Below are 23,389 nucleotides of genomic sequence, written 5' to 3'. Positions count from 1 at the left end.
CAGCAAGTCAAAGCGTTCCTCGCCCCCGACGCAGAATTCTTGTTTGCTCAAGTCGAGCAGTTAGCAGGTCGCCTGAACCACGTGTTGTATATCCTCCCACAATTGAGGTGCTACCTCAATAGCTTGTACCGGTGGATGAATGGTTGGATATACCGAAGGACAGACTGCACACTCCCCAAGGATGCCAGGGCAGACCTCGAATACTGGCTATCAACCCTACTCCAATATAAGGAGACAAGAATGATACAAAACCCAGACCCTACTGAAATTGGGTGGGTGGGTGACGCATCTACCGGCTTTGGTATAGGAGTCCTGGTCGGCAGAAGGTGGGCCCAATTCCAGCTAGTGCAGGGCTGGGATAAAGGACCCGAACCAAAAAGGGACATTGCATGGTTAGAAACCGTAGCGATACGGCTAGGTCTCCTCCTCCTACAAGAGCTGGGTGTCCGACCGGGTAAGACTCTAATAGTCTGGACGGACAACACTACGACCGAGACAGTCATCCTACAACAGAAATCCAAACACCCGGCCGTGAACGAGGAGTGGAAAATCATCCAGAAGATGCTGGTAGACATGGAAATCGACATTGTCTCCAGACGTGTCACATCCAAAGAAAACACCGCGGACGCTTTATCACGTGGAGACCGCTCAAAACACGACAAGCAGTGTGGAACTACTCTTGGGATGAATAGAGCTGGAGAGGGAATGGTGCTTTAATGGGCTGCCTCTCTGGGAACAAGAAAAAGATATAAGAGTGTGGACTCTTATGGAAAGGTGTGGCTATAGAGGATTCTTGAGGTATTTCTTGAGGGTTACTTTTCTACTAATCTAATATTTTGTACACAGATAACAAGCTTGTCCAATCTGATTTATTGGCATAAGCAAGGCTAATGATAGGTGACCAGTGATCTGAATTACTTTGACAGGATCTGATGGGGAACAAATGAAGAGGAAAACAACCCATTTTATATACACAAGAAAGAGGAGCTATGATGAAACAAGGATAACCTGAAGGGAAGCATAGAACATTCTACTTCTATAGGGTGAAACCGCCATGTGGTCAGAGTAGTGGGTCAAGGAGTCACATGATGGTGTAATAGTGGGTGGGGATGATGCCATCTTCTGGGGGCTATGGTGCAATCTTCCTAGTTGGAGGAGGGGATATGTGAGACATAACAGGGGTAGAATATTCTATGATCTAAGATAGGAGCAGTTAGGGGTTTCAGGAAGTGTTTCAGGAAGTGTTTCAGGAAGTGTTTCAGGAAGAAGTCATCTAGGGATTGAAGATAGGAGGAGTTAGGTGTTTCAGGAAGCGTTGCAGGAAGTGTTTCAGGGAGAAATAATCTAGGTGGGGTTTGGGGATATGTCTAGTATAATGTGTATCATGTTGGGTTTGGAGGGTGATGGGTTTCAAGGGTGCTTATACATCTTTGAGCACATGGTTCTAAGGAAACACTAGAAGAAGGGGGTAACATGTGATCTGGGTAGATGTTTGAGACTAGGGAGAGGGTTTATCCAAGAGAGGGGGAGTGTGGGAAGAGGGAATACTATTATCCAGGGTATGACCATTGAGTGGGGATGTTGAGGGCCTTGGGATTTGCTGACAAGGGGGCCAGAGGTATGGGATTTAGTCTTGAGGTGTGACAGCCTTGTGATTGATGGTTGCTGGTTTTCTGGGTAGATCAGGATTGGCTTACCACAGCAGTTCCAGGTGGCGGTAGTAGTGCCGTGGGACCTGGAGAATAGGATATTTCAGGTGTAAACATGTTTTAGATCACTATCTCCTTCCCCCCCCTCGTCAATGTTTCCTCCTTGCTTCAGTGGTTGTTTCAGGTCTCCCGATTTCCCCCTCTCACGCGTAATATAAAACTGTTCCCCTCTGCGCCCCTCCCTCCCAAGGAGAGCCGCTCCCAGGCGGACCACCTCCGAGATATGTCATCCTCCGACCTCTGGACAGTCTGACAACTCTCGCCAAGAGGGGCTCCTCCCCCAGGGAGCCCTCCACTCAGGACAAGCATTTTCTTCCTGGGTACAGGTGGAACACCCTGGCTTGCTATAACTCCGCTGTGGGAAAAGTATTCCAAGTTTGCGGGAAGCTCCAGCCGCATCCCCTTCCCCCTACCTCTGTCGGCAGAGGATGTATACCACGTCCGCATGGGTTAACGAGACCGAGTTCCAGAAGGCCCTCTTCAACTTATGTATCGTGGCTTTCTGGGGATTGGCCTACCTCGGTGAACTCGCGTACAACAACAAGTCCGGTCCCCTCCGTGGATCAGCGTCTATCCTCGTCCGCGACGTCCAGTTCCAGGTCGTTGGACCCAAGGAGAGGGTCGTCTAGACTATGAGAGGGGCCAAGGCTACCAGCCCAGGAGTGACCCAAGGAATCCACCTATCATCCGGGAAATTCGTGATAGGCCCAATCCTTGCCCTCGGAAGACTGACCTGAGACGCCGCTGAACATGACACCGCATTGTACGGATACTGGGACGCTGGGACAAGAGTCCACATCACCAAGTCCTCTGCAACCCGTGCTTTGACCCAATTCTGGAACGGAAATGGTGGCTCAGGGATCTCAGGGCGCTCCTTCCGGGTCGGAGGGACCTCTTTCTTCCACGCGACCGGGATCCGCAAGGACAACCTCTGCCGGCTCGGCCGATGGGAGTCGGATTGCTACAAGTTGTACATCCGAGGATACCCTGACAGAGAAAGCGCCAACACTAGCAACGTTCTGCGAGAACTAAAACGATGCTAGGCGGCCTAGTTCCCTTCTCCCTTGATGCAATGCATCCTCTCCCCTTCATCGACCTCCCTGTGTCATCTACTTGTCACTCTTCGGGAAGGAGCAGACTCAGTATAGGCGCCGGGCTCCAGTTTATGCCAAACTGGAGTGGTGGGTCTAGCGCCTTTACCCTCACACCCTCCGGGGTCTTTCTGCTCCGGGAGGATCCGGTCAGCTGCCTTCTCCTCCCTCAGGAACTTCTCCCTGACAGGTCCTCCCTCCCGGAGGACTTTGTATGAGAGAAGCGCTGCGAGAACGCAGCACAAGTGATCGGGGATCAATCCTCCCCCGACCCACACACGAGAGTCTTGGGAAGTCACTCCCTGACTTCCGGGGCTCTCTCTATGTAAGCAGTAGACAAGTAACTACTAGACAAACTAGGCCGGGACCCCTAAGGACCGGCTGTAGTTACGCAGCTACTTTAGGCCCCCTGCCTAGCGGCAGGGACGCGCGGGAAGCACGGGTGGAACCCACCCGGGCTGCTACAATGGAGAACCCTGTTCTCCCGTTAGACCTCCCCGCGGCGTCCAGGTTAGAAATGGACTGCCCTTTCGATGGTTCCGGGGAGGCTTGTCGCTGCTGGATCATATGCTTCCCGTCGAGCTGACGAGTCTCAGGTTGGCGTAGGTGCAACGGGAGTGCGTTCGCTCCGTTGTCGCCTTTAGATTTGGGTTGGCCGGTCGTTGGGTCCCATCCAAAGCGTCTGCCACCTGCTGAGTACGGATTGTCCGGGAAATTGGTCTCTTCAAATTTCCGTGCCTTTCCGCATGCTTTCCTCACCACATCTTCTCTATACACTGATATGTTTGCCACCGACTCTCTACCGTCTCCAAGCCTCACTTGATGCGCCAGTGCGTTTGCTCTGACCTGTATGTCGTAGCGCAGTCCGGTCATGTACCCGTCCCGGATAATGATGGCGTCGCAGTGGTTCTTGTGGACGACCAGCCATCCGGCAAACATCTTGTGGGCTTCGGTCTAGACTTTCAAGAGTGTGGTGTAGAAACCCTGGTGGTTAACCAACCACTCGTTATACGTCTGGCAATACTTGTTTGGGTACGGATAACCTGTATAGCGTAGCCGATCGGAGCCGTTCTCTTCTGCTTTTGGTCTCTTCTCCGCGTAATGCATAATGGCCTTATCTTGCCATTCTTTGTTGAAAATGGTCAACGGGAGCGGTTCCCCTAGCTCTTCCAAGTTTTTCTGAAAGAAGGGGGTGAGGCCTACATTGACCGACGTTGGGACGGCTGATTTGTCGCATATCAAGGTCCCCGCTGATGCTGCGGGTCCATTAGTTTTGGGCTTGGTTGGAAGGAATGACTCTTTGACTTCGCCGGTCAGGTCAATCTTGTTGGAGGGTGGGACCGGTACCTTGAGCCCTGGGATGGGTGGGGGGGGGGGGGGGGGGGGGGTCGCGGCTGGACTTGCTGATGCCTGGGTTGTTCTTGGTAGTGCCCTCCCCAGGCCTGCACCTATATCGTAGAGGCGGCTTGCCATGACCGAGTCGCCCTCCGCTTCCGCTTTCATAGCCCACTCCACCATCGCGACCAACTTCTGTTGGATTTTCCACGGGGGCACCGCGTCTGCGGCCGTTGATTCAGCTGGCACCGCTTCCGTTTCAACTGGATTTAATCCTGGTGGGGTAAGCCAATCCAGGTTAGTCCTTGCAGGTAATTCCTTAGGATTCCTTTACGATCTGACAACGTACCTGGACCAGGTCGGTCTCTTTTCTTTCTTCCCTGATCGATCAGCGGTGTACTGGTGGATTCCTCTGGATTGGCAGCTGATAGCGGTAAGGCGTATCCTTGCTCAGTTCCCTTTTCCTTCCTCTGGTTCCTCTCAGCGGTAATCATCGATCACTTACCTCTTTTTCCTTTTGGTCCTCCAACAGTCCCTAGCAAGGTCTTCCATCCATCGAGGTCTCCTGGTTGCCTTTCAACCTGTTGCGGTGTGTCCTCCGGGGCCTTTGACGTTGATCTGGTCGTTATCTTCCGAGGCGCTTCCTTTACAGACGATCCTTTCTTCCCTTTCTTTGGGGGGTTCAAGTCTGGCACCTCGTCTTCTTCCTCCTGCAATGCCACCGGGGGATCTTCCGTGCCCACTTCGTTCTGCGCCGCGATCCCGGCTATCCTCTTTATGATTGCTGTCGCCTGCTTGATTGAGCTTGCCATCTCTTCTGCGCCGTTTCTAAAGGAAAATTACTTATCACGTCGAGATCAAATTTTTCTTCCTTCTTTTTGTTCTTGCGGTTCGGCGGCAACGAGGGTCGGATGGGTTTCCCTTGATAAGGTTTAACTCAGACGGTGGCGCCGGACTTCTCGCCGGTACCGGTTGGTTTCCCTTTAGGTTTGCCGCCCTTGCCGCAGCTCCTTGGCTGCGCGCCGCGCGTTCTCCGCCGCTACGCCTCTGCGCCGGCGGGAATGCCCTGGGCGGGCATCAGGCAGGCATGTCATGGGCCCGCGGCTCCTTGGACATGATCACCTCCCGCTACACTCCCGGTAATTGGCTATGAATCAAACTGCGTATTCAGAATTTGGGTAATCCATCCCCCTCATGCCTAAAAAAACATAAACATTTGAGATGCTTGGCCGCTTACTGGCAAAGCAGGCATGTGATTAATTAACATTTAATTTAGACAGGAGACAAAACTGTAAAAGTTGGACAAGTCTTCAAGAAGTCCCTGTTTTCAAAAAAAGGTAAAAAACCAATGAAATACAATGGAGAGAAGCTGCCTATGTAGCATTGGAGACAAGATGCCAGCGCTCAGCTGGGATGAATTTTTGAAAGCAGTGGGTGTATTTGCTATTAGGGGGGTTCATGTTAGCCTGATTTTGACTGCTTTTCACGTTTGGTTTGAAATCTCATGCACACTTCCTGCATAAACTTAAAAAAATACTGCACAAGCATTTCCTTCAGCAAGGCCTTTACAGGGGAGGTCTTGCTGAGAACTCTATTTATTTTCCAGAATATCCTTGCATTGACCTGCATGAGCAGCCATCAATTTTTAAGGTTCCGATTCGGTGCCCCGGAGCCGGATATCACCCATCCCGCACCCTGACCCTGGTCTTATCCGGAATCTGGCCGGATTTTCCCGGATCTGAAAGCAAGGGGCATTTCCCAAAAAAAGTGCCAATTTGATTGGGTATGCCGGGGATTCCCCGGTAGAGTTCCCGATTCATGTGGGTTTGATGGGTATTCCCCAAGAAAAGACCCTATTTTTGGGTGTTTCCTGAGGTTTACCCGCATAAATCTTGCTTTTGGAGTGCTTTTCACTATCCGACCGGATTCCGGATCTGTCGAGCTCAATCCCAAACCCTGATCCGGCCTGCGGGGTTTCCGGATTTCTCCGGATCGGAACCTTATCAATTTTCAGCAAGGTTTGTAGACTGATTTTGAAATCAGGCTAGCGTGAACCAACGGTGAAACAATACAATACGGGATTGGTATTGGCCAATACTACGTATAGTATTGTTTTTTTGATACATCAGAATTCAATACCATGTATTGTATTGAAAAAAAGATACAATACGGTGATGTTGTATCTAAAAAAACAACACCTTTTCTGGGCAATTGGCGCTCAATCCAATGGCCCCTCCCAGCAATACACTTGTATTGTATTGTATCAGAATGTATTGGCAATACAATACCATGGATTGTATTGGTTTGGTGACTTGATCCAATACCAATACATGTATTGGACTCAAAAAAAATACCAATACATGTACCGTACTGTTTCACCGTTGCGTGGACCCCCCTATTCTATATCTGGAGGAAAAGAATTCCTGCGGTTATTTTTGAGATTCTCTCACGCAAGAATCTCGTTAGTCATCAGCCCCGCTTGCACCTACGGCTTCGCGGTGTCGCGGGCTTTGTTACGCTCGCTCTGGCACTATGTACATAGCTTGGCAAAGACCCTGTACTTTACTTGTTGGTCGGAATTTTTACCTGGACCTCAATCACACAAATGAGTCTTGTATACTTTCTTTACCTTTGTTCTCGCTGACGCACACTCAGCTAATGGACGTGACATGTTTAAGGCTCGGAATGGATTGGTCTAACCCGGAACAGATCTCATTTTACAAGCTTCCGGACCCGCTCCAGCGGGGCAGCTCTGAGGTAAGTGTTCTCACTCCAACATCGTGAACACACACTGATCTCTTCTCATCGGGGGGTTGGGCTCGTTGACTTGCAGGCCCAGCTATTGTATTTGTGTCTTGAATTGTTCAGACATGTTTACCCGGCCTGAATAACACATACCGTTCACCTTGCCATTGCACACTGTACAAGAAACAACACATGTTCAGGATTCTGAATGGATTGGTTGTAACCAAGAAAGGACCTGTAATTTTCGGATCTGCACGTTCGAACCTGCACCAGCGAGGCAGCTTGCGGAGATTGTATTGCGCGTGGTGAGCGGATAAGGGAGTATTCTGACATGCCTTGGTGGCAATTGGTCTCCTCATCACTGAATATAAATAATCAGTATTTTTGGTGATTTCTTGCATCCAGTCAATCAGATCAATAAGCAAATTAGATATCAAACTAGAGGCCAAAGCGGCTACGCCGCTGCAGGGTGTAAGCCCACCCCACCCTCCCTTTTCAAATTTAAAGATGCCATCCCACAATTCTGCAGCCTCCACCGTGCAAACAGCAACTGCTGTCCAAAGCTCAACCCTCCTTGTCACACCCACACTCATGATCTGGGGACCGGAGGGGTTTCCGTCAACTAATTTTTACTCAAAATGTGCCCAAACCCGCCCCAAAAGCCATTCAATAATTGATTACCCTCAGAAAAGATGTTCTCAAGTTTGAAGTGACAAAAAACAATTTCCCTTGCATTCTCAAAAGCATATTTGTGGCAGTCTTATAATGTAGGATCACATCCAAATCTCTACCAAGACTATTGAGAAGTGGGAGGACAGGCAGAATTTCAGAAGACGGTTTGGTGAGTGGTCTGTTACTGAAGAATTTTGATTGTTAACCATCCTAATAGGGAAAAGGATCAAGTGTCCCTATTGAGATCTGTATATACAGCTCAATACACCCAGCCCTAATGCCTCATCCTGTATGACCCTTCCCACCTTGGAAGATTTCACAAACTCTCATGCACACCACAACCCCAGTTGGTTGACTTTCACCAGTCATTACAGCCCTTGCAGTGGACAAAGAGAATTTGCGTGGGCCCATATCTTTTTTGTGGCCCTATTTGATTATAGGGCCCGCGGCGTAGAATCTCTAACACTACATCATAATTGGGCTGCGACAAGCGCCGCTACGCTAGCGCGATGTGTCCGTTTAGCGCAGTGCAATGTAGCGGCCCACTGTTGGTACTGTTTGCTGGCATCCTTCACAGCTTATAATCCACATGTAGATCACCATGGACAATGATTTATTTTTTGCTTCAAGAAGACTCAGTTTGTTGTTTACATGGCCCAGGTGGTTCTCTATTTTTTACCGGTTAAGTGAATTTTGCAAACCATCTTTTACAACCCTTATGGGTTGTAAAACCGATGGGTTGTAAAGTTCCATAGCCCCCGGGGTGTTATGCAATTTTACAACCCATAGGGCTAATTTGGACGTATGTAAATAAATAGGTTGCAAATAATAGTATGTAAAATTGCGTCAGACATGCATATGGACTAAATTCACAAACCATGTCTTGCAACTCTCGCATGATGCGGTTGTGAAATTACGTTACAAGCTTTGCATATGTAATTTCACAAGCTAAGTTCTTGCAACCTAGTATCGCATGCAAAATATGCTATGTAAATAAGCTTTACAAGCCCGTGAGATATAATTTTACATCACATGTGAACTCAATTTGCAATCGAAAGAACCCTGATGGCGAATCCGACTCCAACGACCGTCACCGACCCGAATGGCACGATTGAACCGGCCGCTAACACCAGCCCTCGACTGTTCATTCCGGAATCTAGCCCCATCACCCCAATTCCATCAAGCCCGATCACCCCAATCAGCCCCTTCAGCGTTGGAAATCTCATCCATCCCTTGATCCCACCCCTTAGTCCCATTGACTCGCCGTGCCCCTCAGATTTGAACAAGGAAACCACCACCGCTGACCCGCCAACACCTTGTTCTTCGTCTTCTGAAGAGATGCCGCTCTTGAACACCCCAAAACATACAAAATCGTCCGAAAAGATCAAAGTAAAGCCCCCAAAGAAAAACTCTCCGGCATTGCTCACGAAGAAAGGAAAAAAACAGAAATCACCCCCGTCGCCAATTGTCAAAAGAAAGCTATCCCAATCGAGGTCCAAGATTGTGACCAAGAGCGACGAGGACTCTGAGTATCAGCTCCCTGAAGCTTCCATCGCCTCTGAAGCATCCGAAACGTCTGAAGAGTCCTATTTGTCTGATCCTAACTCCCTTCCTGATGATTCGGACGACAAAGAACCTTCTTCGGACGACCAAGAAAATTTGCCCCCGTCGCCGAAGAACAGAACTAAATCTTCTTTTTGCCCGTCTTCGAAAAACAGGAAGAACGTATCGCCCCCGTTGCCAAAGATCAGAAAGAACAGCCACCAAACTAAGATCAACAACGACCGCCACTATCAGCAGCCCGAGACGTCTGACTCTACCTCCTCTGATGATGCAGATGACGAAGGGGATGGCTCCGATGAAGATCAAGATGAAGATGACGATGCATTACCCAAGAGAAGACCGTCCGAGAAGGAATGGTTCCTTCCGGATATGAGCAAGTCGTACGAGACCTACATAGATCACGGGTGTACCCTCGACAAGCAAGGCTATCCGATCTACCCAAACGGAAGGACCACGTTTGTTCGCCTGCCTCAAGACAATGTCACCAACTTCGGCTCCGTTGGGTTTTCGAAGACCCAAACTACGAGCTATCGCAGCAACAGGACCTGGAAGGTGACACGCTACTTCTGTCTTGGAGCTCTGGTCTGCGATAACTCGTCATGCGAATGGACTGGGCCTCCCCCAACTGGAAAAGGAGGACAGGAAAAGCTGGAACAAGGGTGAGTCTTCTTCTCCTCTCCTGCCAGCGGTTTTTTGGACATATGGGTTGCAAACTAATTTTACAACTCATTTTTTACGATCGTTATTTTACAAACCATGCAGTAAAATCAAATGTCAAGGATTGGTAGGCAAGTGCAAAGGCACCGTTCGACATGTCAAATGTCCCGATTCCGTAGCGGTTCGAATCGACCACCATCTCCCATCAGGATGGGGGATCCTCCGGCATAAGGGCGTCCACCCTCATCCGTGGCCTGTCGCCAAGAAGCCCGACCCGCTTGCAAAGGAGGAATTGAAAGAAGAAATCAAGAAAAACCCCAAGGCTGGAGCTTTAAAGCTCAAGGTAACTATTTTCTCTCCCATTTTGTTTCTTTTCATTTTTGCAACCCTTCTTTTACAACCTTCATTTTTGCAACCCTTCTTTTAAAATCCATTACATCCCATAGGTTTCCTCCAGTCTGATCTTGTTACCCTCCCATTCTTTGTAGATGGGGAAGCCCACCGATCCCCATTCAGCTTTCGGAAGTGTAGTTTCAATCCACGAGTCCTATCAGAACAGAGATCGGCTGGCCTATTACCGTCGATGCATCCTTGCTGAGTTAGGATTAGCTCCTGACAAACTCGGCGCCGGCGTGGGGGACAAATTCATATTGGACATGTTTGGATGGGCATCGTAAGTTGTTTTAATACATTTTATGTATAATTTTGATTGCATCTGACTAAGAATATTGTCTTTTCTCAACAGGCGGGGTCTGTGGATAATCTCCAGCTCGTTCATGCCAAAGGCCGAGCATTTCACCTTCCAGACAAAATGGATGTCAGATCGCTTGCTGGCTCGCGATAAGGACAACAAAGTGTACAGCGGCGGTCTCATCTCCGACGTGACTTACCGGTACTTCGAGACGGGATACCTATTGACGACGTCTATGTTCTGTGAAGATCTTAAACGATGGATACCTATTCAGCTCACTTGGATTCGAGGTCTTAGCGAACAATACTACAAAATCCACTTTGCTACACTATTCCGGCAGTTTCTGGCGGCTCCGATCACCCCCGCCGAGAGGGACACACTAGTCCGCGAGGTCGTAGACTTCTCGTCAGCTCAAGTCGAGGGCTTCGTGTCCGCTTACCTCGAAGTATTCCGACAGGGAACTCGCAAAGAGGTCAGGGGCATGTTGAAAGGATGCCGCAAGCATTATCGCCAGTCAGTCACACGCATCAAACGCAACCGGTCGCTCATCACTGCGGATCAAGAGGTATGTATGATCTGTTGATTTTTCTGATTAATGATTCGCAAAATTCCATTTTGCGATGCATAATGGATTGTAAATGTGAATTTTACAATCTATATTGCTTTGCAAAATTCACTCATCGAAATTTACAAACCTTATTTATCATGCTGATTTTTTTGCTTTATGACTTACATATTCACAGGAGCCTTTCCGAAAGGCTTGTATGGGTCTCCTCGATCGGTCCAAGCCGGGTGATCAAACGCATGAGCAGAAGGTTGACTATATCCGTCATCGTTTTCCTAAAGTCCGGAAATGGCTTGACTGGTGGACCGTTTCCGATATCGAGGCCCTTTTGTTTCCATCCCAAGAACAACGGCTTGAGGACACGCCCGATGGAGATGGACTTCCTGAGACTACAAATGCCCAGGAGAGCTTGCACCGGACATACTATTGGCTCAGGTAAATCTCCTTTACTGTTGGTGTATGTATTGAGCTGACATCCGACTCTGTTTGTTGCACTTTAGCGAAGGAAGGCAGTGCCTGATGGTCGGAATGATTGACCTCTACACATTCGTCGACATGCTGGAAAAGGACTGGTGTGCCGCAATGAAGGGCGTTCCAATCAAATACGGACGTGATAACAAAGACATCGGATCGACTTTAGGATTAGCCAAGAAGCGAAAGCGAGCCGAAAAGTTTGTCAACGATGGAAGACCACCGGACACGACTGACAGTCTGATCGAAGGGAATAAGAGAGCTAAGCTTGGACGGCCCCCAAACTCCAGAAACCACAACAAAAGCCTCTGGGCCGCCTATCCCTCCTATCGAGCAAACTCCGCCTCCAAAAAGAACAATCGTTGCTGGCTAGCAGCCGGATTGGAATCGATGTACGCATTGTTCTCCCCATTATGGCTTCGTGGGATCAGCGGAAAGGGAAAGGACCTCTTCACCCACTTAGCGCATCATTTCTCGTGTCGATCCACTGGTGAATTAAACGGAGGCTGCTCAATCCGATTGACTATAACCCGGGGCCAAAATCACCTGTTCGATGTTCTCAACGCACAATACCCTGCAAGCTTCATACCTGGGGCGTTCAGCTCGGCCAATTATTTCATGGAGCTAGTCCTCGATCCCAAACTCCACCAGAGCCCAGAATACAAGAAACTGTTCTCGATTCGCGAACGCAGGACGTTTACTTGTGAACTCAAGCCTGAAACACTCCAATCACATCCTACCCGAGCTTCCCGGACATTACATGTATTGACTATCAAGCCTCAGATGTTTGATTCGAATAGGATCCCGTATTCCGATGTTGCTACGCTTGTGGAACTCTGGCAAACGACCGGTTTGATAAGTACCTCTGGCCTTGTGTGTAAGGCATGTCAAGAATCGCAGTTCCCGACCCACCCGAATACTAAGGCCAAGCCCAAAAGGAAGTCAAAGAAAGCGATAGTTTCGATTGGCACATCCGAGGATGAAATTTGCGTTAACGTTGGAGTCTCTCAGCCGTCGGCACACTATCTGATTGATCGTTGCAAGCTTACCTTTGACGACCTCCCTCCCCCTCTTCACCTCAACTTCCATGTTGAGGTCAGCCACATTGATGATGTGCCTCGCCGGGACAGCTTCATGGCCACAACTGATTGGCCTTTCAAGTTGAAAGTCGGAGGCCAAACTTACACACTCATTTCTCGCGGATACTGGAACAGAGCCCATTACTGGTGTAAGGTCCTTCGGAGCGCCAATATCTCCGCTGAAAAAGGTAGTTTGACGGCTGTTTGGATGCATAACGATGGCGAGAATGACGGCTATGCTCAGCAAATCAATCGAGTGCCGAGTTCTATTGCTGGAGCCGAGATGTATACGGCGTGGGTCTTGTATTCACGTACGTGGAATGAATCCGAGGAAGAATACGTGGACAGCTCAATCCAAAGGATTCTGGAAGACAATCCAGATGCTGCTGGGGATGTCCCCTTCAAAGAAATGAAATCGATATTGAACATATCACACAACTCCACCTCGATCGCACACCGGGAAACCAGTTCCTCAAGCCAACGACCGACTTCAAACAACAAGGACGACGTTGAACAAACCCCTTCATCTGGCAAAAAGAAGGAGAAGGCGAAATCTGCGTCTGGCAACAAGAGAACAAAAGGAAACAAGAAGAAAATCCAGAAGAAGTCCGCCTCATTCAAGGAATCCGAAGAGGCAGAAGTCGAGTCGGATGTGGCCCATATTCTTCAAGCCGACGACTCATTCCTTGGTAATCAGACGGCCGGCGACGAATCCATTGCGAATCACACCGCCGAAGGTTCCTTCCTTGCCAATCAAACGGCCGGCGACGCGTCTTTGCTTGATCAGACGGCCGAGACAGCCTGCGACGATTCCTTGCTTAATCCTGGCGACGAAACCATTCAGACTGGGGAAGACGAATCCTTCCTGGCCAATCACACTGCCGCTGCCGAAGAGAATTCCGTACAGTCTCAGAAGCCACCTCCAAAGTCTCAGCCTGCCTCACGACTTCGATTACTGCTCAAATTGCCTAAGTTACCGGCCTCAGGTGATGAATTACGTCCCGATTCAAAGCCTCCAAGCCCGCCCTTACCACCTGAAAGCGCAAGACGGCGATCTACCCGCCAAAAAAAGTGATACTGCTTGTTTTCACTTCTTGTTTCCTTGTTTCTTTTCTGTTCTGTTTTCCTTTTTTCCTGAGTGATTGATTGACTTGCAAAGTATCCCAAGTTTCTTTCTTGCTCAATTTTCCACTTGTGCCTCGAAAAAAATCATTTTTTTGTGAGGTTTGTAAGGTAAGGGTTGTAAAATTACATTTTGCCCCTTAGTTATTTCTATTTCACAAACCATATATTGCAATTCATAATGGGTTGCACGCCAATGGGTTGTGAAATTGTTAATTTGCAAGTTATAAAGTAATTTTGCGGCAGATATATCTTGCAATCCATATGGTTTGTAAAAAATGAGTCGTAAAATTGCTCTTCAGGCCATCCTGGGACAAATTTGCAATCTAAATATTGCAATCCTTTTTTTTGCAACTCAGATTTTTTCTTGATGGGTTGCAAAAATCCATAAAATGACACATTTTGTGGATTTTTGCATCCCTGCGGTTTTACAACCTATAAGGGTTGTAAAATATGGGTTGCAAAAAAACAGCGACCCATTTTTTACAGTGAAAAACATTATTTGGGGCTGAAAGTGTAATATTGAGACAAGTCTTGAGAAAAGTGGAGCAATTGATGTAACAGGCGGGGTTTTCTATGAGCCAGCTACTTAATTTGATCAGTTGAATAATGAGCTCTATAGATCATATTGTTTTGGACATGGGATTCCCTTTGAAGAGATTTTGGGGGTGAGCGGAAGTACGAAAGGATCAATAGAAATTCAATTAAACAATTTCGATAGGAAGTATCAACGTTGCAGATGAATGATATGTTGAACAGACATCATTCTTTCTCTTCATTTTTCGGGTTGATTTTACCTCACTCGAAAGGAAAGGAAGAAAGTCATAATCTCCTTTTTTATCTTTCAGCAAAGCTGGCAAGAATCGGATTCTATCTTCTCCTTAGCTTCTCTTGCTGAGGCTTCTGAGTTCGGCGTCAGTCCTAGTGAACATTCTCCAAGTTAGCTTCAATACTTGGTCTATTTGCGCGCCTTGGGTTCCAAAGCTCACAAGTGCCCCATTCCCGCCTCCATCTTTGCCTTCTGTCTAACAGCAGCTTTAAGCTTTGATCTCCTATTCCCAAACCTGATGCCGAGGACAATCAGTCAAGCAGCACCCTACAGAAAACAAGAGAACGGGAAAGAAGTTAGGAAAGCATCCGCGTACCATGTCCTCAATTGACTTGTTGGTATTTTTAACTTCTCCGCGAGTTCTTCCATCTCACGTTTACTAAGATACTCTTGAACTGCGAAACGCCTCAAGAGTATCTGTTCCTGCTCGACAGTTAACCTTCTTCTCGGCACATGGTTCGTTAGATGATGTATATCAATCAGACTTCCTACTCGTTTTTGATTCGCTTGGTATTCTCGATTTCCAGTCATCTGTGGCGAGTTTTGCTTTTTTCCAGAACTCGTACTTTTATCAGGTTCTCGAGTGCCGCCATGAGCCACGATTTTGGAGGGAGAACCCCCTGATGTACGCAGGGACGAGATGAGAGCTGAGGAGCCGAGGTGAGCAGAAGTGTTCATGTCGAGGTATTTCGCAGGCTCACTCGGATCGTAAGATGGGGAACGGGATGGGGAGGACCGCGTCCTCATATCCCATGAAAGCTGGGAAGAGCTCTCACCAGCTTCAGGGAACCTTTCGGTATGATAATTTGAGGTGGTTGAATCGGGCAAGCCGTTAAAATCAGACATTAAACTCGGGCCGCCACGTCCGTCGAATCCAAGCAAGCTTTCTTTGATCTCGTGCGCGTTATGGTTTATTTCTCCTTGATTCAGTATGGGTAGTGATCGTTTCTTTCAGGCGAGCTCCGCCGTGACCAGATGAAGAAGACGAAGAATCCCTTCCACGGCGCTGTCCATTCCCACCGCCCTCCCGGTCTCGAGAATTTCTCGAGCGGCCAGAGCTGCTCGAATCTGGGGTGGGGATGGCTTTGACTTTGGGAGATAAACCTTTGATGCGCCGGCGTTGATCCACTGCTGTGCGTTTTCCAGGTTGATCCCTCCGCCGACCTGGATCTGGCCCGGCCAGGATTCTAGTGCTCGCCGGGCAACCTCGTCGTTTGCTGGGCCTAGTTTGATCAGATGGGTGCCCGTGAGCTGGTGTTATCTGTACAGGTCGGTATAATATTTGATCGGTTGTCTACCCAAAAACAAGCTGATGATTATGCGTGCGTATTTCTTCTTGGAGGATGAGCAAACAAACAATGATTCAAAGTTGGTCTTGAGCTTGTCCGGTTCACGCAGGTCCAATGAGCCACCGACGATCTGCTTGACCTGGGGAAGAATCGGATGAGATATGGTGAGGAGGGAAGAGGGGGGAGAGTGGTGGTGCTCAACTTGGCCGGCGTGGAGATCGAGGCAGGCTCGGAAGAGGGTCATCCTGTGCGGGGCTTGGCTGGTTGGTCGAAGTAGTCAAAGCGGGGTGAAAAAAAAAAAAGAAAGAAAGAAAAAAGCCAGAATTAGATGGCCAGGTCGGACGCACACCTCATCCGCTCCCAGCAAGCAGCAGCCTCAGGCTCAGCCCAACCACCCCCACCAGCCCAGGAAACCACCAGCACCAATACCGAGGAACTCCAGCAGACCATCGACGCCCTCCTCTCTCAGGTCAGCATCCCCCAGATGGCGCAGGGGATGGAGTAACAAGTAACAACAGATATTTTTTGTTGGTCATTGCCAGTGTCTTAGCAACGGGGAGCATGGCGCAGGGATTAAATGGCGGGATTGCTTGATCAGATGTGAGGCAGGGACGTGGCGGTGGCGTTGTTGACCAGGCTGTAGCATTGAGGGTGGGGTTGGGCGAGAGTGGGCAACAGCTGGACGGTTGAGTCCGATGGGTATATAAACAAGGGGGTTGTGAGTGCTATACCCCCAGGGCGTCCTCTGCCGCTGTACTTCCAGCGTGCGGTTCGTCCTCACCCCCTCCGCTGTTGCACTTGCGCAGTTTGAGGGGCTAAACTCGTTGGCCCCCCTTTGCATAATGCCTTCAATGCGGCGCGCTGGGGGTCATCCTCTCACTGTTTTTTAACCCTGCTAGACAGGGATGGACAGTGGGCCACGGTGCATCAGCTTGCTGGTGTTAGGTGGCTGGTTACAGGTTACAGTTGTATTTTTTTGTTGTTGTAAAATTATGTTTTTTTGTTGAATTTGGAATTTGTAGAGGGAAAACCCTTTATGTTTTTTTTTCTAAAAGTTGTAGAGGGGAAACCCTTGATTTTTTTTTGTAATTTTTGGATATTTGTAGGGGAAACCCTTGAATTTTTGTTTTGTGATTCAGAGGCTTTAATAAACTTGGATATTTCCTCAACCCACTACGTCCTACACTGGGTCCCCCATAAACCCAAAGACATATATTTACTTAAACCTTTCAAGTTTTTTCACTTGCTATACCTCACCCCACCATTTCATTGCCTCTTATCATATTTTTTTGGATAATTTTCAACTGCTCAAACTTATTTTGCATAACAAGACCATCCTATTCCCCAGGTGCTATAACTACTTATCACAGCAAACTCCATTTTCATCACCAACAATCAATACTACACAACAAGTCATTGAATTGCTCTGATTTAACTTTTCAACAAGCCAGACCCTCACATAATAAGTTACATAGATCCAAATATTCAGGTTTTTTTTCAGAAATCTTGTGGGGCCATGCAAAAATCATTTATCATGGCATTCCTATTGGCAAGCTTTGATCCAAGGAGCTCCGGTATGGAATTAAGCCAAATGTGTGGCAAGTCTTCTCGAGCACATTTGACCTTGACTTCTGCCAATGATGATGGGAAAGGTTTGTACTTATTGAGCTTAAAATTGGGTAAAAGAGGAAATGAAACTAATCTGCAGTCTCCATTCTGGATTTGGTTTATCCTTGTCTTCTGTCTTTCATCTTTTCATCTCCCAGAAATAACACCCTCTACACATAAGGGCTTGGAAGAAAGTTCAGGTATGTTTTCTAATTTTTACAATTCCTGATACTATCTTCAAACCAAAAGATAATGCTGCTTCTGACTTGAGTGCTATTTTAAATATTGCTCATATTGTTACATGAAAGATTTGCAGTCAATGGTTCCAATTAAAAATGATCCGGATCAAATTGCTGTTGTAGATTTGGAGGATGAGGAGAAGGAAGACCCTGCTTCTTCCACCAGGGAAAAAATCTCCAAACCAGAAGGTAGAACAAAAATTATTTCATTGACAAAGTATCTCTTTTTTAGAATATTAATCTGATGATGTTTGTTTTAGATTCAAATTGGGAGGGAATTCCTCATAAAAGTCAACTTTCTGTTCAGCAAAAAGATGCAGAAAATTTAAGGCTAAAAAGTACGCATATCAAAACCTTGTTGTGGCGGCACCAAATTCTCCTGTCCTGATGAACTCTTTTTTTCTGATTATAGAACAACATCAAGAAGAAATGATGAGCAAGATTGCCAGGCTTAAAAACAGATTTTCAAGCAAAGACACCATCCTTCCCAAAGATTTCCTTGAGCATATGACAATTTTGGAGTGTATTGTGAAGCGTCTTTATGATAAAAAGATCATTCTAATTCGAAAAGGCAATGAATTTATACCAACAGAAAAAGAAGATGGATTACCTGCAGAAATTTGGGATATAATACACCTCAATTCAATAGATGATCCCCTCTCATCTTTTGGGGAGTTTGTGAAATTTGTCACTCAGAATCCTTTGGAACGTCTTGAAAATGAAGAAAGATCAAAAATTTCCCAGTGGACTGAACTGATGATTGATTTATTTTATGACTTGAAAAAGCTTGGAATCATTTCACCAGAAGCTCTTTCTGAATTCAATAAAAATGACCATGGCAAATTGTTTTCAAGCTTCATTATTGCCAAATACCCTCAACATGAATTTCCCAGCACATACTTGAACTATGACCTCAGATTAAGCATTGCAGAGGACAATAACCTGAAGAATAGCAAACTTAAGGAGCTTACCCAGGGTGAGCTTTTAAAATGTATATTTTATAATGTAAATAAGAAAAAAACATCCTTGCTTATTGATATTGTTTTTGTATGAACATGTCAGATTTTGATGAGGACACTTGGAACCAGGTAGAGCTCCAAATCCTTCATACTCGAGTTGCATATGGAAAATCATTACCGTCTTTTACTGGTTATGATAAATTTGAGCCAATCTGGAAAGAATTTCTTGAAAAATTAACATCAGGGAAAGCCAGATCATCAGCTGAAATGATAATCCTCTTAAAAAATATAATTTCCCACTTGTCTGTTTTCAAGTTTGCAAGTGATATTGATGCATATGGAGCACTCGCCCATTACAAATTGATTTATGACATGGAAAAACTTATCCAGAGAAAATATCCACAGGTGATCTCAAATGAATTCAAGCAATCAAGGGAGTTCCAACAACTTTGGGCTTTTGAAGAAACTATTGGGATGTTTTCAAGTGTTAACCACTTTGAGTATGAACTAGGAAAGTTGTTCCCAATGCATATAACCCAAGATGAACAATTGCTTTCATTACTTAGAAAAAGATACCAAATGGATCCAGAGAAAAAACCAAATGATGTTGCATGGGAATTGGAAAATTTGGATTATTGTAAAGAGTTTTTAGACACAGAAGGCTACAGATACATGACTGATTCAAACAAAAATGGAAGAATTTCAAACTTCAATCTCAATGCAAAAGGAGAAAAAATTGAAATAGACCAAGAAACAATAGCAAATATCAAGAAATTGCCAAGATTCCAAGAATATGAAAAACACTTTGAATTAGCAGCAAGTCTTTGTGAAAAGGAGGCAAAGGAATTTCCACAGCATTCAAAGGAAATGATTGATGAACAGTACATCAAATACCTCATTCAACTGAAGAAAATCAAAGAAAATCAAAATGGAACCAATGAATCCTTCTCAGAAACCATTGAGATGCTAGAAGCAATTGTACTTGAAAAGTTTGATAAATATCAAAAACGACTTGAGCGGTACTTAAAAAACTTTCCTCATTTTTTTCACCCAACATTAATTTGAATATTATTTGTGTTTGATTTTTCTGAGTTTTTTTTTTTTTTTTTCTCTTTCTTCATTAATTGGTCTTTCCACATCATCACCACCAGCTGTTTTTCATTCTACTCATATAGCATTGATTCTGTATACCTGGGGCAGAAAGGTTTACTGATTCTTTACTTCAATAGTCTCTTGCATATTACTGCCATTCAAGCCCACAATTAATCTCACTAGAGGCCAAGGCGGCTTTGCCGCTGCAAATAATTTCCCCAATTGCTCTATCCCCTAAGAAAAAGGGTTGAAAGAATGTCTCTTGTTCCTCTACCTCCTAAGCAAAATGGTTAATTTTATTGTACCACCATCTAGCTGGCTTTAGAAGCTTATAAATCCCTTCAATCATCAATGGATGTCTCCTCTCAGTTCTACACTCTCTTGAGACAAAATCAAAGGATCTTCATCAATCTCAGTATGTCACTTTTATTGCCCAATGCAAACTGAGGGTATCCTTTTGGGGTTGTTGAATATTAATCTGTGAAGGCTTCTCAGGCACAGAGCCTAAAAATCAAGTGTGAGATGTAGAAATTTATGTATCAATTGGCCTCAAATGTGCAACAGACATGCATGAGGAAAGTTAGATCATAAATATCCCAAACAGATTATGTGATTTCCCTTTCCTTGCATTGGACTGATATTTGAGCATTGGCTATCCCAAAAAAGCAACGCTTCTTGGGCTATATTATTCAATTTGAGTCCTGAAGGTTAGACCAGCACTCCCGATCTGCTTAGATGATAAGAACTCCATGTTCTGTTGGCAATAAAAAAAAATGCCCCCCCCCCCTTTTATACAGTCTGGTCAATTAGATCAGCGTAGCTGAAATTGGTGGCTTCTTCGCCTTTAAAGCTGTATTTTTGGATAGCAAAATAGATTGCGGTGCTGGTGGATGGGCTGAGTTAGTCTTGCTCATTGGAAAGGAATAAAAAGGGCTCAAATAGATCTGATGCTAGAAGCTCCGCGCGGATGGATGCGAGCACTGCACGCCGTCCCGTGAAGCCCCCGGTGATGCTGTGGCACCTACCTACGATTTACGGGTTCGAACTTCGAGCAACTTCGAGCGAGCCGTGGTGGACTTATGCCTAGTGGCATTCTGGGGTCTGGCACAGCTGGCGGAGTTGACGTACAACGACAAGACAGGCACGCTAGGGCACGCTTCGCATTGATAAGTCCTTCCTCACGACAGACGTTGTTTTCCCGTGCAACACCTCTTTAGGAACTATTGCGACGCGGTCTCTGAGGTCTTCAAAAATCGCCTCGCCAGGCAATCCACAACTCTTGATCCTTGCGGAGCAACAGAACGTCTTCTGCCCAGTGGCTGCTCTGAGATGGCGCTTGGAGGAGGTGGGGTCGACCTCCACCTCCCTGTTCGGTTACAACGACAGCGACACCCGTAGCCATCTGACGAGGCGCACCATGGCATTCTCGGCCACAGTTTTTGGGTTGGAGGGGCCTCCTTTCGGCATGCGTTAGGAATGAGCAAGGAAGACGTGTGCAAGCTAGGCCGTTGGGTCTCAACCTGCTATAAACTGTACATCAGGCCTTACTCAGCTGCCGACTGACGCGCACAAAGGCTTTGCTGGTTTCGGTGGCGAAGGACCGGGATAATTGGGATGTGGGTGGAAGATGGAGAAAGCAAAGGCTTTCTACGCCTCTTTTCAGATAATGAGAGGGAAGTATAAATTAGGTTATGAAGCATGACAGGAAGAAATGGCCATAGAGTGGGGCAGGTTCTAGGTGGTGATGCCTTTCCAAACAGGGCCTATAGAACTATCCTGTTGACGTCCCACGCTACCCAATTAATAATCCCTCATTCTTCATGTTCTTTTTTTTTAAGAAGAAAGAGAGATGCGCACTGAAGTAGCATATCAGCTAGGCTACCTCTTTGTGGAATATGTAGTTCACACATGTGATCCCAAAATTTTGGTGTAGAATCTGCCACTAGATGAGTTTGAGCAGATCATCTTTACAGCGCAAGAAATCTCTAGCAAAGCACAAACGACATCAGTAAGAAAAAAACATGATTGGGAAGAGGGGGAGGGGCACTTCATGAAGATGAAGGTATTAAAGAGTATGCCCTTGGAATCCCAGAGTTCTTGAAAGGGCAGCGAGGTGGTGTTCCCAACTTCAGGGAGATACTTGATACGATAGCGGAATGTGTTGCGGGTAGAGAGGCGCCTGGATCATCGCCGTCAAAAAAGAACACAAGCCCATATCCGGGCGTATTGATCAATCATAGGCTCGTAGTTTTGTAGGCCACATCCTACGTGGGACACTTTGACAATTAGTTCAGTAGCTGCTGCAGTAAGCAATCCAGTGTTTTTTTGGGAGCAATTGGTTATTTTCTTTTCCATCCAGTGAAAGTCAGACTCTTGCCTGATCCTTGAATTTGGGTGGCTTAATAAAACGATGGCAGCAGTAATTAGTTCCTTAAGCTTATGCTTGCTCAACACTCAAGAAAATAATTTGGTAAATCAGGTTGGGTTGGAAAACCAGTACATTAGTAACTGGTGCATGTGTCATCTCAATCATAGTAAGCTGTTCTGACCTGTCAAAGTGTCAACACTGGGAAGTTATGCTATCCAGGTTGCTTGGATGTCATTTAGTTATCCAGTCCTACATGGTGTGAAAAACAACATAAATAGAATCTGTCACCATGGGAGTTTGCTTGGCACTTGCGTGCAAGTGCCATTGCACAATATTGTTTAAGAACCCTGTTAGATATATCCTGGAACTTGAGCCTCAATTTATGCTGAATTCATGATTAATTGATGTTTAACTTATGCTCAATTGAGCTGAAGTCACTTTGGAAAGGAGTTGAATTCAATTGAAAACCACATCCAACTTGAATCTTGTTATTGCCGGAACTATTTTAGAACACATTTTCCACTAGCTTGCAGCGCAATATCAAATACCTGGCAGAAACAAGGTATTTACCACGGGAATCATATATTTCTAGAGCTGGCCCCTATCATCTGTTGGTGGGTACGTTGGCGGGTACTTGGTACCCGCAGGCAGGTAGCTGTGGAAGTGTGCAGGTATCCGCCGGGTGCGGGTGCGGCTGTCCAGTCTGGGTCCAAATTAAGGCAGGTACCTGTGCACAAATTACCATTCTGCACAGCTCTGCTTGCCCCTAGTTCCCATTCATGGCAGGTACTAGGTACCTGTGGGTGGGTACCCGTGGAAGTACGCAGGTAACAGCCAGCAGGTGTGGGTGTCCATTCTGGTTCAAAATTCAGGAAGGTACCTGCACCTGCTGCGGGTACCCGGGCGCAAAGTGCCAGCTGTATATATTTCATTCTATCATGTGTTTATCATAAATCCCAAAAAGCTTGAAATATGTTAGTGGTGAAAGATTTCAGAGAACTAAGACCATATATTCCAGTTAGACTTGCCATTACTCTAGGTAAAATTGATGATGAGAGCAATGATAAATTCAGTTTTTACCTAAGAGCAGACACTAGACCGTGTTCTACTAATGAGATAAGAGTGTGAATAGAAACAGGAACCTCAACGGTTCAAAGGCTGATTCGATATGTTCTGCTTTAGCAGACACGGTATCAGTCCTCTTTTCTTATTCTTTTTTCTTATAGAACTCTTTAGCTCCTCACATTAGTCCAGCCAGAGACCAGGCAGGTTCCAAAGCTTAATTCGTTTCCGCAAAACGACTGC

At 46.4% G+C, this 23,389-nt stretch overlaps 5 protein-coding genes across 5 annotated transcripts; 2 read left to right on the top strand and 3 right to left on the bottom strand.

Annotated features, from left to right (window-relative positions):
* Positions 1-4,118: 4,118 nt before the first annotated feature.
* On the bottom strand, positions 4,119-4,947 carry PtA15_12A265 (uncharacterized protein; the record flags this gene model as incomplete). Its single annotated transcript, XM_053161856.1, has 4 exons — positions 4,119-4,123; positions 4,249-4,410; positions 4,485-4,559; positions 4,641-4,947. The coding sequence occupies 4 exons, from the start codon at positions 4,945-4,947 to the stop codon at positions 4,119-4,121; spliced, it is 549 nt and encodes a 182-aa protein (XP_053025832.1).
* Positions 4,948-8,617: 3,670 nt separating this feature from the next.
* PtA15_12A264 (uncharacterized protein) lies at positions 8,618-13,653 on the top strand (the record flags this gene model as incomplete). The annotated part of the gene is made up of 3 exons (XM_053161855.1): positions 8,618-9,360; positions 10,219-10,228; positions 13,081-13,653. 3 exons carry the CDS (start codon positions 8,618-8,620, stop codon positions 13,651-13,653), a joined length of 1,326 nt encoding a protein of 441 aa, XP_053025831.1.
* A 928-nt stretch (positions 13,654-14,581) lies between these two features.
* Positions 14,582-15,375, bottom strand: PtA15_12A263 (uncharacterized protein; the record flags this gene model as incomplete). Its single annotated transcript, XM_053161854.1, has 3 exons — positions 14,582-14,621; positions 14,690-14,764; positions 14,846-15,375. 3 exons carry the CDS (start codon positions 15,373-15,375, stop codon positions 14,582-14,584), a joined length of 645 nt encoding a protein of 214 aa, XP_053025830.1.
* A 58-nt stretch (positions 15,376-15,433) lies between these two features.
* Positions 15,434-16,062, bottom strand: PtA15_12A262 (uncharacterized protein; the record flags this gene model as incomplete). Its single annotated transcript, XM_053161853.1, has 3 exons — positions 15,434-15,752; positions 15,887-15,957; positions 16,021-16,062. The coding sequence occupies 3 exons, from the start codon at positions 16,060-16,062 to the stop codon at positions 15,434-15,436; spliced, it is 432 nt and encodes a 143-aa protein (XP_053025829.1).
* Positions 16,063-16,146: 84 nt separating this feature from the next.
* Positions 16,147-18,757, top strand: PtA15_12A261 (uncharacterized protein; the record flags this gene model as incomplete). Its single annotated transcript, XM_053161852.1, has 2 exons — positions 16,147-16,287; positions 18,728-18,757. The coding sequence occupies 2 exons, from the start codon at positions 16,147-16,149 to the stop codon at positions 18,755-18,757; spliced, it is 171 nt and encodes a 56-aa protein (XP_053025828.1).
* Positions 18,758-23,389: the final 4,632 nt, after the last annotated feature.

The sequence above is a fragment of the Puccinia triticina genome, chromosome 12A (assembly GCF_026914185.1).
Source record: "Puccinia triticina chromosome 12A, complete sequence".
Classification (NCBI taxonomy): domain Eukaryota; kingdom Fungi; phylum Basidiomycota; class Pucciniomycetes; order Pucciniales; family Pucciniaceae; genus Puccinia; species Puccinia triticina.
This window is presented reverse-complemented; position numbering and strand designations above follow the sequence as displayed.